The sequence below is a fragment of the Ursus americanus genome, chromosome 1, assembly GCF_024610735.1.
Source record: "Ursus americanus isolate L20-20 chromosome 1, mUrsAme1.1.p, whole genome shotgun sequence".
NCBI classification, from domain to species: domain Eukaryota; kingdom Metazoa; phylum Chordata; class Mammalia; order Carnivora; family Ursidae; genus Ursus; species Ursus americanus.
This window is the reverse complement of record NC_142127.1, coordinates 49,558,724-49,577,748: the sequence shown is the minus strand read 5'-3', so window position 1 is coordinate 49,577,748 and position 19,025 is coordinate 49,558,724. Positions and strand designations below refer to the sequence as shown.

Genomic DNA, 19,025 nt, shown 5'->3' with positions numbered 1-19,025 from the left:
CACAGATTCTGGTTTAATTCCGTAACAGCCCTGTGAAGCAGTAGATGAGGAAATAAACTTAGAGAGGTGAAACCATTTGCTCAAAGTTATGGTTAGCTGAGTTTCAACACAAGCTGACTCTAAGTCCAAGACTCTATCTCTACTAGAAATACAAATCTCAGAACCACCATGTTTTGAAGGAGCTTCCCAACCAAACATTAGAATTTAGTAGTCAATTGTTTCCTATCAGTTGATAGAATTCCAACTAAGGTGCGACATCCCGATAGTCCGTTATAGCCTTTTTTGGGCTTTGGATCTATGTGGAGGTATTATTCCAGCTACTCTCTCGTTACACTATTATCACTGCAGCATTCATTTTACAGTCGTGAGGATGAAGGTCTAGAGAGATGAGGAACAAGAAAACCCGGGGCAGTCTTCTATGAATCACACTGTTCTTGTCTGATTTTCAACGCAAAATATAAAAGTCCTTTTTCTCAATTGATACCAATTCTACTCAAGTTGCTCCTGAGTTTCGGGGGGGCTAAGGCCATTTCTCTTGCCTTTGGAAAACTAAAGGTCCTCCAAAGCCATCTAATGACCCTCAATGTACTGACAAATTCATGATTGTATCAAAAACATTATTGGAAATGAGGCCCATTAGAAAGAACCTAGTCATTTTACCATGTTTCTTGCTCAATTGGTATTAATAAGTCAGGTTTTGACTTACTTCAAAATCACATTTTGGATACAAGACAGCAGAGATCTGCCAATCTGGATGTGAGTTAGATAAAAGCTATTCCTGCAGGACTAATCTTACGGCTTCTTCTAAGCCTAACAGCCACACACAGGTCATCAGGACTGAAGCTCTCCCTTCTAGTGATCATCTTCTTACAGCGAGCACAAGTTATTTTCAAGAGGCCTAACCTTAGGGATGAGGGAGCTGTACTATGTAAGTTACTACAGCTGAGTAACTGAAGGTTCCCCAGATTTTTGTGGAAGTGATGGATTCCAGTTCTGCTAACACCTAACTGGATAATCATGAACCAAGTTTGTTTTCTCACTGACTTGAAAAAGGGGTTCCACGTGCTCTTTTCTAAGTCTCTAGATATCACAACCCATGTTATATGTAAGAAAGAGCAACAGCTGAGTATAGGCTGGAAGTTCAGAATGGGTCATTTTTTTGTTTTCCTGATTTTAATTTTATCATAGAATGTAATAAAACATTCCTAGGAAAAGTATCACTGATTAAGGGCAATTTATATCCCTCAGTTCACTGCTACTCCTAAATATCTGAGGGTTAAATTATGCTGCAATGTCTTAGAATTAAAAAAGATTTTCTTGAATGCCAAGCCACTTAAATCCTTAGAAGATGTGCTCTTATTACATTGCACAGATGGCTACAAAAAATGGTCTCTCTCCATTTTTGTATTCTTAAAAAAAATTAAGAAATACAATTCCTTATTTGTGTGGAACTTTATAAGTTTTCACATACACCCTATCTCCTATAATCTTCACAGAAAGCGAACATTTTCCTCACTTAACACATGAGAATACTGACCCTTGTCCCAGGTGACATTACTGGTAATGGTCGTATCAGGAATAGAATTTGGGTCTTTTGAGCTCAGTGTTCTTTTTCTCATATACCAGCCACACTTCAGCATAAGAAATTTTGTTCCAAAGCATTTCTATTACTTTGTTCAGAAAAAAACTTTTTAAAAATCTAGTACAAAAATTCACAAAAGATAAAATTACTTGCCATCAAAGCCTTACCGGTGGTATACCTGATTTTTGAAGTCACCAGAGGCAGGTCTCTGCATGTTCAGCACCACGCAGGTGTGTTCTACACCCTACACAATCACTGCCCCACAGCCTTCTGACCAAATCAAGTACATTAAGTGACAGGCATGATAATACATTACCAGACACCTGAATAAATGAGCTCACAAAGTGAAACAGGCCTTTCTGAAAGCTTACCTGAGTGCAAGCTGTTCCGTCCTCTGACTGGGAACTGGTAATGGAATATTAAGAAGCCAAAACTGAGATTCCTGCTATGAAACTAACAACACAAAATACTATAATTTTAGAAAAGTTTGTAAAAGATGGCTGATTGGCTATGTTGAAACGATCAGTGGTTAGAAACTACGTACTGAAAACTTAAAAACCTAAAATCCATTTGAACTTAAAGAAGTTGACGAATTGCAAGCATGGCAGGCAGAAAGAATCCATACACCTTAAGCGCAACAGAAGATCTAGGAGCATTGGCCTATTGAGAAAAGCACTGCAATGTGATGACTATTCAAAGTCTTCCGGTTGGCATTCTGAGTTAGGATTGTAGCATCTTTTTTAAAAAATGTGTTGGTTATATGTGAAAAGGATTTTAAAAATACAACATATTAAATATAAGCAAATTAGTACCTTTTGGGGGCAGTAAGATTAAAGAGATTGGCTAATGTTCTTAACTGTAATCCCTGAATTCAAAAGAACTGAACATAGGTGTTCTTTAATTTTTGTCTTTAGGACAACTTTCAAATTCTTTGGTAGCACTAGAAGCCCCCAGAATCTGTAAACCAGATCTTCAAGTAATTTCCCAGCACTTTTTAATGAGTCAAAAAGAAGAGCCCCAGGTCTTTTTTCCAAACCTGTAAGGTCTATTTGCCTCTCAATCAGCAAGATGATAGTAGAAAAGCAAGAACCCCAGTCTTGTTTCTATGTAGATTGGAAACAAACAAACAAAAATCTGAATGGGAATCTCATCACTAAATTATCAAATGAGGTAAAGCCAATGGCTTTTTACCCTAGACTTATGCCCAAGATTCAGGCATGACACTACCACCCTGGATGCTATGTCATGTTTGAAACAACTCAGTTCTCACAACCATCTAGCAGCTGGAGCTGTAACTGGAGATCCATCCTCTCCAATACAAACGTAATTGTAGAGCTTTTCTTTTCTTTTCTTTTTTTTAATTTTAATTTTTTTATTATGTTAGTCACCATACAGTACATCCCTGGTTTTTGATGTAAAGTTCGATGATTCATTAGTTGTGTATAACACCCAGTGCACCATGCAATACGTGCCCTCCTTACCACCCATCACCAATCTATCCCATTCCCCCATCCCCCTCCCCTCTGAAGCCCTCAGTTTGTTTCTCAGAGTCCATGGTCTCTCATGCTTCATTCCCCCTTCTGATTACCCCCCCTTCTTTATCCCTTTCTTCCCCTACCGATCTTCCTAGTTCTTATGTTCCATAGATGAGAGAAACCATATGATAATTGTCTTTCTCTGCTTGACTTATTTCACTTAGCATTATCTCCTCCAGTGCTGTCTTATTTAGAAAATATTGCAGAACCAATGTTGAAATACCAGGATTGTGGAAAAGATTTAAAAATGCACCGCCCAATAGAATAGAAAGAGAAAAAAATCACATGCTTCATATCAGATTTTCTTTCATTCATTCAAGCCCTTCCTTTCCATATGCTTCAAGAAGTCAAGGTTACAGTCTAACAGTTTATTCAGTACTAGTACAAAACAGAATGAATCAACATTCTTATAATATTGCAAGACTAGGATCACTCCTAATACTACTTTCCTTTAGTTCCTTCCCCTCTAAATTTTAAGTCATCCATTCCTTCAAGATGCAGTATGTTAGCACAACTGCAACAATATTTTACATTTAGAGATTTTCTAAACTTTGTAGAGAACTGAATCATAAGCATGAAGATAGACTCTACCAATGAATTTTGTGGGGTTTTTTTTTTGCTTTAATTACACCGAAAATTATTTCTGAGACTTAGTGTAAGTTAATTATGTCTGTAAAACTGAGTATTCTTTCTCAACACAAACGAGAATAACCAATAATCTTTAATTTTTCATTCAAAATCTAATAACCAAACAATAAACAAAATAAGAAATTAGCCTGAAAGCTATGGCTTGTTTCCCATTCAGCAAAAAAGTATAACTGGTAACAAATAAGGTACAATTTCCATAACTGGATATTTTTGAAAATTGTAAGGTTTTCATTTGTAAAAGAGTAAAGAGCTATGCTACACTTTTCTAGTCAACTTGACTTGTCAGAAGATTTTACATCAGTATTGACAGTCTTAGTTCTTCCTTTTTTCCTCTATTATATACTCAACCTTAAAAGGCAGTTCCTCACATTAAATTTATGTGTTCCTAAAAATGTAGACTAAGTTATATGGGCAAAGTTCCACATTGCATTTGGGGGTGGGGTGGGGAGGGAGAGAAGTTATTCCTCAAAAGCAAAAATTCTAGTGCTAAGTACTTTACTTACCAATTTTATTCTTTCACAATTGAACACACCAATTTTAGTCCAATGAGCATCTGATCTGCCACATCTCTTGATTTCCAACCTTAGTTATGATGACGTTTTCCCTTTTCTTAGTCCTTTTTACAAACCGATGGCAAAAATGTAATAACCAGGGGGCTCCTGGGTGGCTCAGTCAGTTAAGGATCTGCCTTTAGCTCAGGTCATGATCCCAGGGTCCTGGGATTGAGCCGCGCGTTGGGCTCCCTGATGAGCAGGGAGTCTGCTGCTCTCTCTCCCTCTCCCTAGCGCTCATTCCCCTCAAATAAATAAAATCTTTAATACTAAAAAAAAAAAGACAGTGACTGCTGAAATCGAACTTCTGACTCATAGACATTGCTACCATGAGCAACTTGAGATGTTTGCCTACTAAAATAAAAAACTTATCTTTGGTATATAATAGGCAGTTATGGGGTGCTAATTTGTGAAGACTGAATATATAAAAGTGGAGAATTGCCTGAAGTAATTACAATCAATAATTTTAGAGCTGAAAGGATTAATTTAACAATCATCTAATCCAAACTTAATTCCTAGATAAAAAGAATGAGACACAAACAGATGGAAAGACTTGGCTAAAATCACACTTCTCAAGAGTGCCAGAGCTAGAACTAGAGTTGGGTCTAATATTCCTAGTTGATTATTTTTACATTACATAATACTCATAGTTTAGAAATTTTATTATTTGGAAATTTATCTTCCAGCAGATCTTTGTTAGAATTATAAAACAACAACAAAAATGTTCAAATTCTTATATTATTCCTTCCCAGTTCGTGTTCTGTTGAATAAACAGTTAAAATTTAGAAGGACAAAAGGTTAGGATCAAGGAAATGGATAATTTAAAGTGGATAAAACAAAGATCTGATCATAATCCTTTCCTCTAATTCTGAAATAGGTTGATTTCAACATTAATTCTTAGATATTTGTCACTCACCTTTCAGACTTGCTTCTACAAGGTTGTGTGGTAACAGATCTCAAGATGTGGAGTTGATTCAATAACAAAGTTCATTTGAACACTTTTCCTTCATAGCTAGTACTGCAACCATGAAATCAATTTCTCGCACAGGAGGTTTTAGTCTCAGAGAGCTCACATACATAATAATCTCAATCAATGAAAATAATAGGCAGCTTTCTGTTTATTCTTTAGATGAACTACATCTCAGATGGAAAGTAAATAAGGAGGTAAAGCAAAAGTTAACCTAGGAGAAATTTTTTCACTGACAGGTTAAACATCAGTTCGTAATTCATCAAGAGATCTACATTATAATGTATGGCATATTTAAGACACAAAACTTTACGAGATTTGAGGTGGCTGCTTACAACAAGAGCTAAAAGAAAGATACAGAAAAAAGACACTTTATAAAAGGGATGGGAAAATTAAAATTGCAAGGCTAAATCAAAATGAAAATCTGAAAAGTTGAAGCATATTTGTTTTTATTTATAGATAGCTATCACATGAATTATAAAGAAGAAAAAGTATATTAGAATGGATCTTGGGTAGACGTATGCATGCTATGGCTAAGAATAAACAATGTTCGTATATATTATGTTTGTGAGGACAGTATAACAGGAAATTGTGATTATGTAAAAATATGCAGAACTGATTTAATCTGTACTTTAGAAATAACTTGTATATAGTGTTATAAGTTGAAAAGAATTCAAAAGAATAACTAATACCAAATATACACCTGTGTATAAGAATTCAGAAAAGGCTGCAATCTGTAAAGTCAATCAGCTGTATTAAAAATGACACAAATCCAAACAAGATGCATGTTATATAAAAAAGGACATTGTAAGATTTACTTGCTGCATTAAATCCATGGTTAAATCCACGAAATTTCCTTTTAATTAACATTTAGACAGAAACATGCAAATAGTCTTAGGTTCTATTTAGAGACTTCCCCAAATCCACTAAGGCTACAATATCCCCCTTTCAGGAGCTAAGCAGGTATTCGGGTAGCTGCTTCCTCCTCTGCATCAGCTCGGTTTGCATTAATTTCTGCAAGTGTTCGGCCAAACCGTGCCCATTCATCATTTCGGGGGACAGCAATCTGCTGTTAAAAGAAAGGCAATGTTTTATGTACACTAAAATAAAAGATCATCTTACCCAGTATTTCAGTTTGTTTTCAAATAGTTTTTCCATTAAAAAGTAATAACTGACGTAAAAGGTCTTTCCATAATTACAGGGACTATAACAATGCTTTACGACACATTTCAAAACAAAAGATGATGTTTGGGAAGTGTGTTGTGACAGCCTCAGAAATGCTTCTGCTGTTATTACCATCAGTACAAGAGAGAATAACAATGATACTCTGTAAATATAACTCCTATGCACTATATCTCATGGATTTTGCTGGTGGGGAGGAATTCCTTAAAATTTTTTACTTCTTGCACTATTCCAAATATGAAATAGTTTTTGAAGCATGCTTCCAAGAGCTGGTTTCTTATGAGTATTTATTTTTGTTTGGAGCATAAGATAACCTTTTTCGATATCTCAATCCCTTCATCAGAAGGTACATTATTTCTTACCACTTTAGTGATCTACAAATACCTAAAGGGGAAAAGAGGTTCATGATGCTTTTGCCTCCCTGAAGCATCCAATGACCAAAACTTTTTGGTAACTGTCATCATGATATTGGAGAAATCTCAACACTGCCATATTAGGGCACAAACCACTCAGTACAGCAAATGAATGTGCCTACTTCTTAATTTACCATATTAGATTAGATTGGATAGTGATATAAAATACAGTAGCTACCAGACATATGTGACTATGCACACATTTAAATTACTTAAAATGAAGTACAATTTAAAATTCAGTTTTTTCGTTGTGCTAGCCACATTTTAAGAGTTTGACAGCCATATGTGGCTAATGACTACTGGATTAGACAGTGCAGATACAGAGCAATTCCATCTGTGTGGACAGTTCAATTGGCTATTCTAAATGATTCAATCTACCTCCCTCCAGATCCAATTACTAGAGGCCATAGGGTGTCCAGAGTGGATGGGGAATCCTAAGACATAGTAAAAAAAAAAAAAACAAAAAACAGTGACTAAGGCATCTTGCAGCCAGGGCTAAAAGAAGAAAATCACTCCTGAACATTGTGTATAGCCAACCCAAGTACTAAAGATGACAAAGAGATGCAACTCATCCTGCTGGATTCAATGATAATGGCTTTGCAACAAGGTTCACAAGTCAAGATTCACATTTCACACAGTCATCAAATAACTCTCAAAGATATTACTTTTGATTTCGACTACCTGGCCCAAACAAATCTACAAATACAGAAAAATAAGAACTTAAATCTGTAAAGCCCCGAAGTCCGTAATGCAAAGTCTGTAACTCAACTGTAACTCAAAATTTCTTCTTCCTGAAGAGTTTCTAATTTCTAGTAATTTATGCTTCAAGAAATAAGGTACTTCCAATGTATGATATTATCCTCAAAATCTGTTGCATGGGGACACAGAACATCCAGTTTAGAAAGAAATTTAATCTTAAGAGTTGCTTCTGTCGTGGAAAAAGTTTTACCTTTATAACCATATGGTTTATAGAACTCATGAACCTCGAAGACTAGTTTTAGCCACAAACATACCATAACTACAATGCCCTGAAAGCTAAACAGATGTATCAAAATTATAGGCAGTGAGCCTCATACCTCTCCCACGTCATATATGACAATCTGTCCTTCAGAATCACCCACAGCAATCTCTCTTCCAGAATGTGTCCATCTTACACGATTAAGAGCAGGATTACCTTCCACAGAAATGCTGGCAGTTGGCACCTGAAGTCATTTAAAATATACTGCAGTGTTAAAAGTTTCATCAAGATTTCTATAAACATGTAAAACAGTAACTCTTTCTTCCAATCAGGCTACGTTTTTTTAAAACAAAGATGAAAATAGATAAAGAATTTTCCCAACTTTCTTCCTGTTCAGTGATACATTATGAATGACATTACAGTCAATCCTTGAAAATGGTTTGGGAAAATAACTTAAGTTCTTATATAAGAAATTCTCACATGACTGGATACATACATCATTCTGAAAGATCTTCTCTTTAATAAAGGATTCTTTGTTGTTATTTTAACTTTTTTAAGAAATCAAGCTGTTTGAAAACAGATGGCCAAAACCCCATTTTAAAGAAACATTTCAAAAGCCCTTATAAACAGATTATGGTTCAATTTTAGAGGACAGAAATTACATTTGTGGCTTGTGACTCTGTCAGCTGAAACCTGTGATTTCATCCAAAATTCCTAGAAACAGTTCATACTGAAGGTGCAGTACGGGTCTTTCCAAAGCTCTTGTTCCCATAAATTGTCTAGAACAGGGTAGGATGATAGCACCAACACAATGGTACCACCCCCCTTAGAATATGACTGTACTTCTCTTATGCTGAGGAAAAAGAGATTTATTTGCCACACAGAGCAAACATTCAATGTTTGACTCAGACTGGAAGCACAATAAAACTTCTGAAACCTGATTAAAAATAATCCTTTTAATTGACCCTAAGTCATCCCCAGATGACTAATTTAACTCCTAGAATGCCACAACTGTTACAGAGAAAAACTAATTAAAAAAAAATTTTTTTATTATGTTATTCACCATATTCATCATTAGTTTTTGATGCAGTGTTCCATGATTCATTGTTTGTGTATAACACCCAGTGCACCATGCAATACTTAATACCCATCACAGGGTAGCCGATCCCTCCACCCCTCTCCCTTCTGAAGCCCTCAGTTTGTTTCCCGGAGTTCCTAGTCTCTCATGGTTCATCTCCCCTCTGATTTCCACCCCCGCTTCATTCTTCCCTTCCTTCTCCTATCGATGTTCCTGCTATTCCTTATGTTCCACAAATGAGTGAAACCACATGATAATTGAGAAAAACTAATTTAGATATATTCTTTGAGTTAAGGATTATAGGAAAGACCCAAATTTAAGTGTAACCACAAATCTCAAACACCAAAACCCAAACTAAAAAAATACAATTGGTACCATTCTAAGTGGTATAAGTATTCTCACACAACCACTTAGCGCTTCACACCTTTCCCGAGGAATATTTGAATGTTCCTCCTCAAACTTCTAAACTTTTAAATCAGGAGTTAGCACACTTAACTACTCCTACATTTCTAGTACATAACTTCCTTGCCCTGTATAACCAACGATTTTACTTCGAGGGATTTGGATGGCTGCCACCAGAAATATGAAGGAATGTGGGAAAGAGTGGGATGTGGGGGAAGGCACCAAGAGACTTTCCTCTCAATAACTGTTTCTGACAGAACTGCTAAAACATTACTTCTTACCACCACATATCAATATAGAATTCAAGGAACATTTTAAGCCTCAGTTGGTAAGATACATATACCTAAAATAAGTAATAGCTATAGTTAAATTTCATTGCCAATAAGTGGTTTTAGCATAGTAATTAGGAAATTTTGTGGTTTCTATATTCATTTTATAGTAACAATAACACTGTTTTCAGCCCTTCATGGAACAAGTCATCAAAATACATTTTCTTTTCATTTAAATAAGTCAGGCTAAAACTAATGTTTATGGATGATATACAGTTCTGTCAAGGCTAAGAGATAATTCAGAAATTCAGAATTAAGGTTAACATACTTCAACAGTCTGAAACTATTTGCTTTGTAGCCTGCGAGTGAAAAATATCCCAGTTGCCTTATGAATGAGACTTTGCCAGGACATTACAGACATGATAGTGCTTTTCAGAAGTAAAAGGAAATGCCCCAGTGCTCTTGGCAACATTATTTCTCCCTTCAGTACTGCACAGCATGCTGTTTATTATTAAGGGTACAAAGCTTATTTGATTTCTTTGTGATGAAGCTACAATCATCGAGCCCTTTTACATTCCTTGGGATAAAAGGAATTTCACAAATTATTCAATAAATCTCCAATTTTCTATTTTTCAGTGCAATTTTTGTTATTTTCCTGCTCACCTCTGTGTCATTATTGAGATTCCACAAATCCAGCCTCCCCATGCCATCCACACAAGCAAACAGGGCTGGGTGGGTGGGTGACCACATAACATCATAAACATAGTCTGAATTATCTTCAAATGAGTACAAAGGCTTGTTATTCTGAAAGGGAAAAGTTGATTCTTAGCGTAGTCAAAATACAACATACAGTCAATAGGTATGAATAACATTTTATGATATTTAACTCAGCCTAGAAAAAGTTCCTCTTGTTTGTTTCACTACAGAATTACCTGGAGTTACGAACTAAGAATCAACAACAGGACTGCAGTTTCTTTTTAACTTGTAGACACCATACTGTTTTACTGTTTTAAAAAAGGAACAGAATGTGCTTCAAAAACATTTGTCCATGAGAAGATTCTGGGAGGATGACAGCAATGGAAGTTTACTTTTTTTAATTCCTCTAACTCTCCCCATAAACCCAAACAAAGCAATGAGGATAGCAAAACCAAAGTTTCACAGACAATATGTACAAAAAATCAGGAGACAAGCTCCAAATGTAAGTGAGTAGAAACAAACTTCTGCCAATAACAAGACATACGTGGTACAAACATCTGTGTAGGAAGAAGTGTGGAAAGGCCTGGGGCTTCTGACAGCCAGAGAACAGAACAGTAGAGCCTCATAGTTGACAGCAGATACTCATTGGCCAGTGTCAGGGAACACTGAGTCTGAGAACAGCAGCAGGAACTGGGAGGGAGTTCAATGCAATTCTATTTATAAATAAGTGCAAGCAGAATCCAATGTAACATAAGTAAGGTCTAATGGTGCAGTCTGAGATCTGCAAACTCTTGAAATTAACAAACCAAAGCTCCCTTTCAAGACCAAGCCTCACCAAAGAGAAACTGCTGGGAGCATATAGCACAGTAGGGACAGAGAAGGCTCAGATAGAACTGGTAGAGAAAAACAGAAAAGGTACATCTCAGAAAGTACAAGATAGAGGTAAGTATTCACTTTGCAAAAAACACAGAAGAGAGAGTTTTAGCCTAGACTACGAAACTAGAAAAGCTATCCTATGTCCATTCCCACCCTCCTAAAAGTAGAGAAAAACTCATTTCACTAGTAGACAATAAGCAACAAAAAAGGATCTTGGTCAAATCCCACACAAAGTTATCATGGCAGATCTTCAATAATGGTGTCATGACAGTTAAATGGGAAAAGAACGGTGGACAAGATGGATTTGCACATGCAGGAGAATGAAGATGGACCCCTCCTTCCTCATACCATACACAGAAAGTAACTCAAAGGAAGGCTAGGAAGTCCTAGCCACAGCAATCAAACAACAAAGAGAAATAACAGGCATCCAAATCAGTAAGGAAGAAGTAAAACTTTCACTATTTGCAGATGACATGATACTATATTGAGAAAACCCAAAAGAGCACCAAAAACCTGCAAGAAGTGATAAACAAATTCAGTAAATTCACAGGATACAAAATCGATATACAGAAATCTGTTGTATTTCTATACACCAACAATGAAGCAGCACAAAGAGAAATTAAGAAAACAATCCCATTTACAACTGTACCAAAAATAATAAGATACTTAGGAATAAACTTAACCAAAGAGGTGAAAGACCTGTACCCCAAAAACTGTAAAACACTGAAAAAGAAATTAAAGATAACACAAAGAAATGGAAAGACATTCCATGCTCATGGATTGGAAGAACAAATATTGTTAAAATCTATAATTAACCAAAGTAACCTACAAATTCAATGCAATCACTACCAAAATACCAACAGCACTTTCCACAGAACTAGAAAAAACAACTGTAAAATTTATATGTAACCACAAAAGACCCCAAATGCCCAAAGATATTTTGAAAAAGAAAAGCAAAGCAAGAGATATCACCATTCCAGACTTCAAGTTATATTACAAAGCTGTAGTCACCAAATAGTATGACAGTGGCATAAAAATAGACATACAGATAAATGGAACAAGAGCAGAAGACCAAAAATATACCCACAATTATATGGCCAATTAACCTTCAACAAAGCAGGAAAGAATATCCAATGGGAAAAAGTCTCTTCAACAAATGGCATTGGGAAAACTGGTCAGATACGTGCAATAGAATGAAACTGGACCATTTTTTCACACCATACACAAAAATAAACTCACAGTGGATTAGAGACCTAAGTGTGAGACCTGAAACCATAAAAATCCTAGAAGAGAGCACAGACAGTAACTTCTCTGACATCAGCTATAGCAACTTTTTTTCTATATCCGTCTCCTGAGGCAAGGGAAACAAAAGCAAAATTAAACCACTGGGACTACATCAAAATGAAAATCTTCTGCACAGTGAAGGAAACGATCAAAAGAACTAAAAGGCAGCCTATGGAATGGGAGAAGATATTTGCAAATGACATATCTGATAAAGGGTTAGTATCCAAAATATATAAAGAAGTTATAAATGCAACACCCAAAAAGCAAATAATCCAATTTAAAAATGCAGAAGACATGAACAGACATTTCTCCAAAGACATCCAAATGGCCAACAGACACATGAAAAGATCTTATCACGACTTACCATCAGGGAAATGCAAATCAAAACTACAAGGAGGGCCACTGTGGTTCAGTCAGTTAGGCAGTTGACTTCAGTTTGGATCGTGATCTCAGGATCCTGGGATTGAGCCTCACATTGGGCTCCTTACTCAGTGGGGAGTCTGCTTATCCCTCTCTCTCTGCCCCTCCCTCTGCTTGTGCTCTGTCTCTCAAATGAGTGAATACAATCTTTTTTAAAAAAAAACTACGAGATATCACCTCATACCTGTCAGAATGGCTAACAATAACAACACAAGAAACAGGTGTTGGGAAGGATGTGAAGAAAAAGGAACCCTCTTGCACCATTGGCAGGAATGCAAACTGGCACAGCCACTGTGGAAAATGGTATGAAGGTTCTTCAAAAAGTTAAAAACAGAGGTAACTCTATGACCCAGCAATGACACTACTGGGTATTTACTCAAAGAATACAAAAACACTAATTCAAAGGGATATACGCACCCCTATGTTTATAGCAGCATATTTAATATGGAAGATATGGAAGCAGCTCAAGTGTCCATCAAATGATGAATGAATAAAGACGCACACAGACACACGCACACACAAGGGAATATTATTCAGCCATAAAAAGAATGAAATCTTACCATCTGCAATGACATGGGTACAGCTAGAGAGTATAATACCAAGCAAAATCATTGAGTCAGAAAAAGACAAAAACCATATGATTTCATCCATAAGTGGAATTTAAGAAACAAAGGGAAGAAAAAAAAAGACAAACCAAGAAACAGACTCTTAACTATAGAAAACAAACTGAGGGTTACTATAGGAAAGGTACGTGGGGGGAGATGAGTTAAACAGGTGATGAGGATTAAGGAGTACACTTGTGATGAGCACCAGCTGATGTATGGAACTGCTGATTCACTATATCATACACCTAAAACTAATATAACACTGTATGTTAACAAACTGGGATTAAAATACAAACTTAGAGAGAAGTAACTCAAAATGTATCAAAAATCTAAATAAAGAGGTAAAACTATAACTCTTAACAGGAAGCATAGGAGTAAGCTGTTGTGACCCAGGACTTGCCAATGGCTTCTTAGATATGAAACCCAAAGCACAAGCAACAAAAGAAAGTCAATAAACTGGGCCATATCGAAATTAAATACTCTTGTGCTTCCAACAATACCTTCAAGAAAGTGAAAAGGCAACATATACAGTGGGAGAAAATATCTGGAAATCATATATCTGGTGACTTATACCTAGAACATTTACAACTCATTTATTAAAAAAGGAAAATAAGCCAACCAAAAAATTGCACAAAGGATTTGAACAAACATTTCTCCAAATGAGATCCACAAACAGCAAATAATCATTTGAAAAGATGTTCAACATCATTATCCTCAGGGAAATGCAAACTGAAACCACAAGGAGATATCATTTCACACACTAGGATGTCTATAATAAAAAGGACAGATAATAGCAAGTGTTGGTGAAGATATGAGAAATCAGAACCCTCATACATGCTGATGGAAATGTAAATTAGTGCAGCTGTTTTGAAAAAGTTTGTTACTCAAAATGCTAATTAGAGTTAACATATGACCCAACAATTCCACTCCTAGGTATATACCCAAAAGAAATGAAAACATACATATACATAACAAAAATGTACATGAGTGTTCACAGCAGCATTATGCACAACAGCCCCAAAGTGGAAACAACCTAAACATTCATTAACTAGTGAATGGATAAACAAAAAGTGGATGAACCTTTATTATGCAAAGTGAAGAAGCCAGTCACATATTGTGATGCCCTGAAATGTCTATAACAGGAAGTTCCATAGAAACAGAAAGTAAATTAAGCCATTTCCAGGAGCTGGGTGAAGGGAAAGGAGGACTGACTGCTAATGGATTTAAGGTTTCTCTCTGAAATTTGAAAATGTTCTAAAACTAGTGATGACAGTGCATATCTGTGTGAATCTACTAAGAACTGTACACTTTAAAAGGGTGAATTTTATAGTATACGAATTACATCTCAATAAGTTATTTTTTTAAAAAAGAGATAAAGTGAATTTCTTAAAAAGTGATAGACAGAAATTAACAAAGATTTACCTGTAAAGGCAGACCCTAAAGAAGAAAACCAAGCAATACTATAGAATACAAAAAAATAATAACTCAAGAGAACTCTCCTAAAATAAAGACAGCTTGAAACTATATATTTAAGAATATTCTACGCATCTAGGACAATCAAGCCTTTAAAGAAAAAGAAAAAAAAATTGATCACCCAGGTTTTGTAAGACCAGGTCACAATTAAGGAAAAAAAAATCAGGTTGTCATCTGACTTTTTAACGACAATGCTTTTTGCCAGAAGACAACAGAATAATATATTTAAGGCAATCAAAGAAAACAGTGTAAATCATGGATTTTATATACAGCCAAAATGACCTTTGTAACCCAACAGGCTCTCGTGAATATGAAAGTAATGCATCCACAAGCACACTACTGCAGAATGAGCTGCAGATGACCAAAAAAACTTCTCTGAGAAGATGTCAACATTAAGTACAGGGAGTTACCAAGTGATTCATGAAGGTAAACTCTTCTTTACAGAAGTATAAACATTAATCTACAATTATACACAACAGTATGAACAATACAGTAAGAATGCAAAATCCAGACTATGAGAAACTCTAACAGGACAACCAACCTGGTTTCTTCTTCAACAACAACAAAGCAAGAAGAGAGGAGGGAAGGAAGCCCTATCTTAAGAGAGGGCTCAAAAGATGTATCAACTGCAAATATATGGACCTCATTTGGATCTTGCTTCAAACAAATAAATAGTTAAAAAAAATTAAATTGAACATTGATTGGCTAATTTAATGAAACTAAGAAATCACTGTTTATTTTAGGGGTTGTGATATAGAGTATCATGGCTATTTTTTTAAGACTTTATTTTTTAGACACATACTGAATATTTGTAGATGACGTAACATATCTGGGTTTGCTTTAAAATCCAGCAGTAGGGAGGCAGTGTACATGGAAATGAATCAAACAAGATGGGTCATGTGCTGATAATTGTGGAAGCTAGGTAATGGGCACCATTGCTTCATTATACTCTTCTCTTTGATTTTATATCTATTGGAATTCTCCATTAAAAAGTTTAAAAATATTTAAGATTTTCATTCAGGTATTATAGTAAATGCCAAGAGCATGACTTAATAACCAAAAATGTTTGCTTGTAATTAAATTTTTCTCAAAACTTAAAAGTAAGATAGAAACTAAAATTAAGAGGTTTTTTCCCTCTCAAGATCACTATTTTCTATAACTCTCTTTGGGAACAATGCCAAATGAAGTCTCAGTCTGAAGTAGTGGTTTTCAACATAGAACGGGCATCACATTCATCTGTAGAGCTTTTTAAAAATCCTGATGCGGCCACCATCCCATCCTACAATTCATCAGTGTTTCTGGTGTTGCTGCACTAGGGATTCTGATGCACACCATGATTAAAAGCCACAGTGCTAAGGTATATTATTCCTGAGGTAATAGTATACTTCTTCAAGAACATCCCATTTTTAGGCAATTTTATAGTCTCCAATCAAGGACTTAAAACAGAGTTGTTCAAAATCAAAATCATGTTCACATGCTCGACTCTGTAAACACATATATTGGTCTCCATAATTTTTTTTTTTTTAAAGATTTTATTTTTATTTATTCGACAGAGATAGAGACAGCCAGCCAGAGAGGGAACACAAGCAGGGAGAGTGGGAGAGGAAGAAGCAGGCTCATAGCGGAGGAGCCTGATGCGGGGCTCGATCCCATAACACCGGGATCACGCCCTGAGCCGAAGGCAGACGCTTAACGACTGCGCCACCCAGGCGCCCCTGGTCTCCATAATTTTCTAAAGAAGGGGTTATCGATTGAAAAATGGGTAAAAGATTTGAACAGGAATGTCGCAAAATGGCCAAAAAAATACATGAAAGGTGTTTAACTTCATTAGTCTAAAGGTACTGCAAATTAAAACCACAATGCAATGCAACTACACCTATCAGAATTATTAAAATGAAAAAAAATGCAGAAAATATCAAATGTTGAGAAGGCTGAAGAATAAGGGGAGCTTTCACATGCTACTTAGTGGATTATAAACTGGTAAAACCATTTTGGAAAATTACTTGGCAGTATCTACTAAAGCAGAATGTAGGCATATCTTATGGCCAAGGATTTCACTCCTAGGTATATGCCCAATAGAAACGACTGCTTAAGTCCATCAAAAGACATTTATAAGTGATTCATGAGGGTAAACTTTTCTTTATAGAAGTATAAACAATGCTAGTAGCAGCACTATTCATAACAGCCCCAAACCGGAATCAACCCAAATATAATCAGCTGTAGAATGGATAAATTGTCGTATACTTACATAATAAAATAGTATACAACTGAGAGACCAATCTACAGCTCTACTCAACAATATGAATGAATCTCACAAACACAATGTTAATATGCAAAAGCAGCCAGCCACAAATAAATATTATATGATTCCATTTTTATAAAATATGGAAAAAGGTTATATGCAAATTAAACTTATTTATGTCTTTTTAAAAAAGATTTTATTTATTTATTTGAGAGAGAGACAGGGAGATATCACAAGCAGGGGGAGCGGGAGAAGCAGGTTCTCCACTGAGAACACCCAGGTCCCAAGACCCTGGGACCATGACCTGAGCCAAAGGCAGATGCTTAACTGACTGAGCCACCCAGGCACCCCAACAGAATCTCTTTAAGAAGAAATAATTCCAAGGTCAGCAATATCTTCCTCTATAACCTGACTGAAGATATGAACTTTTTGAGAAGGAATGTGTCTATTAAAAGCAATGGAAATACAAAGAAGCAGGGTCTTAAAAGAAAAATGAAGACAGTACTCAATTAAAGCATTGTCCAAAAGAGAGTCTCAGTCAATGGATTCTAAAGAATTACCACCCATGGCAAGACTATCTCCATATGAAAATGAATGAATCACACCATCTTCACTTGATGCCATTAAACATTCAAATTTGAAAACTTCTTTTGTTCCAATTCCTTGCTCACCAAGCAATCTTCTGATTATAATTTGGCTTCCCACGTGGGTTGTCTACAGAGAAACAATGAGCTGGTCAGGCCAGCATGAGTATCTGGGCCTTCTGGCAGTTGTTTCTCATTGCTAAATTAATAAATTAACCCTCTCCATATCAGTGTCTTACAAGCCTGTTAGTTCCAGTCAGCATTCCCTAGCTAATCAACCCTAGCAGACTGACAAGACTAAGTTTCTGAATATGCAAAGAACAGGCCGGACACTGGCCAGCAGCAGGTTACTACAGTAAATGCTAACATGCAGGCCTGGGTCCCAATGGTCAGACAGCATTCCTCAAGAAACACTCCAAATTTGAAGCATTTTTTTCATTTGAACTTGTCTAATACGCGCACAGTTGCTATCCCAAGCATTAGGAAAATCTCTTTAACCTTGTTTTAAATGCTGATGTTTTCTGAGAGTTAAATAATTAAGTTGTTAAAATACAAAAGAGGATTTAAGACACCAGAGATTGTGAAAAAAATTTGAGGTGTATATGGACTACTGAAGTCTGAAAACTACCTACTCTAAGACCTTGACACTTAATGGGAAACATAGTACTGACAGGCATTTGTTCTGAGACTAGAATATATTGTGAATACATGAAAATATTTTGGCCCCAAATAAACAGTTCTTATATTTTAAAAGTAATTTGTAACAAGTATGATTAAATGCGGTAGAACATTAAGCTAATTTACCAGGTCTATCCCTAATCAAGTTCTTAGGAAATCCTCTGGTTACCTTCCAGTAGTTTCACTCCTCACACATTCTTCCTACTGTTTTTCAGGGCTGCCATGAATTTTCAATTTGGCATTTTGAAAAGGTAACAGTGTCTTCCAAATATATTAGAAGCAATGTCTTGGTTGGTATAAACTTTACCAAAATGTGGAAAATCCTCTACCTCTGTTTATATTCTTTACTAAAAATAACTGAGTTTAAAAAAAGTCATGAAAACAATTTGATGACCCAGAACTCTGTCACTGCATTATAAATTCCTAACTAGGCAAAAATTAGAAGCTGACTACAGAAGCAGATTACTTTAAATTTGAGGCAGTGTCAAATTGAGATTTCTGGGATTTTTTAGAGGACTTATAAAAAGGGAGAAAAAGGAGGAATCTTGTTTTGCTATTAGGGCAGAGCCAGAGCTTAAAGGA

General features: G+C 35.9%; 1 protein-coding gene across 5 annotated transcripts in view; it reads right to left on the bottom strand.

Moving 5' to 3' along the window:
• Window positions 1–5,416: 5,416 nt before the first annotated feature.
• The window catches only part of DYNC1I2 (dynein cytoplasmic 1 intermediate chain 2), a 53,695-nt gene continuing 40,086 nt past the window's right edge, over window positions 5,417–19,025 (bottom strand). For 3 of the 5 annotated variants that reach the window (XM_045779898.2, XM_045779890.2, XM_045779915.2), the window contains 3 exons: window positions 10,249–10,389; window positions 7,955–8,080; window positions 5,417–6,352 (listed from right to left, as the gene is read on the bottom strand). In XM_045779898.2, the coding sequence (XP_045635854.1) occupies window positions 6,239–6,352; window positions 7,955–8,080; window positions 10,249–10,389 (381 nt within the window). In that variant the 3' untranslated portion in view covers window positions 5,417–6,238. The remainder of the gene's footprint in view (window positions 6,353–7,954; window positions 8,081–10,248; window positions 10,390–19,025) is intronic. The other 2 variants (XM_045779906.2, XM_045779923.2) reach the window with 1 other exon arrangement.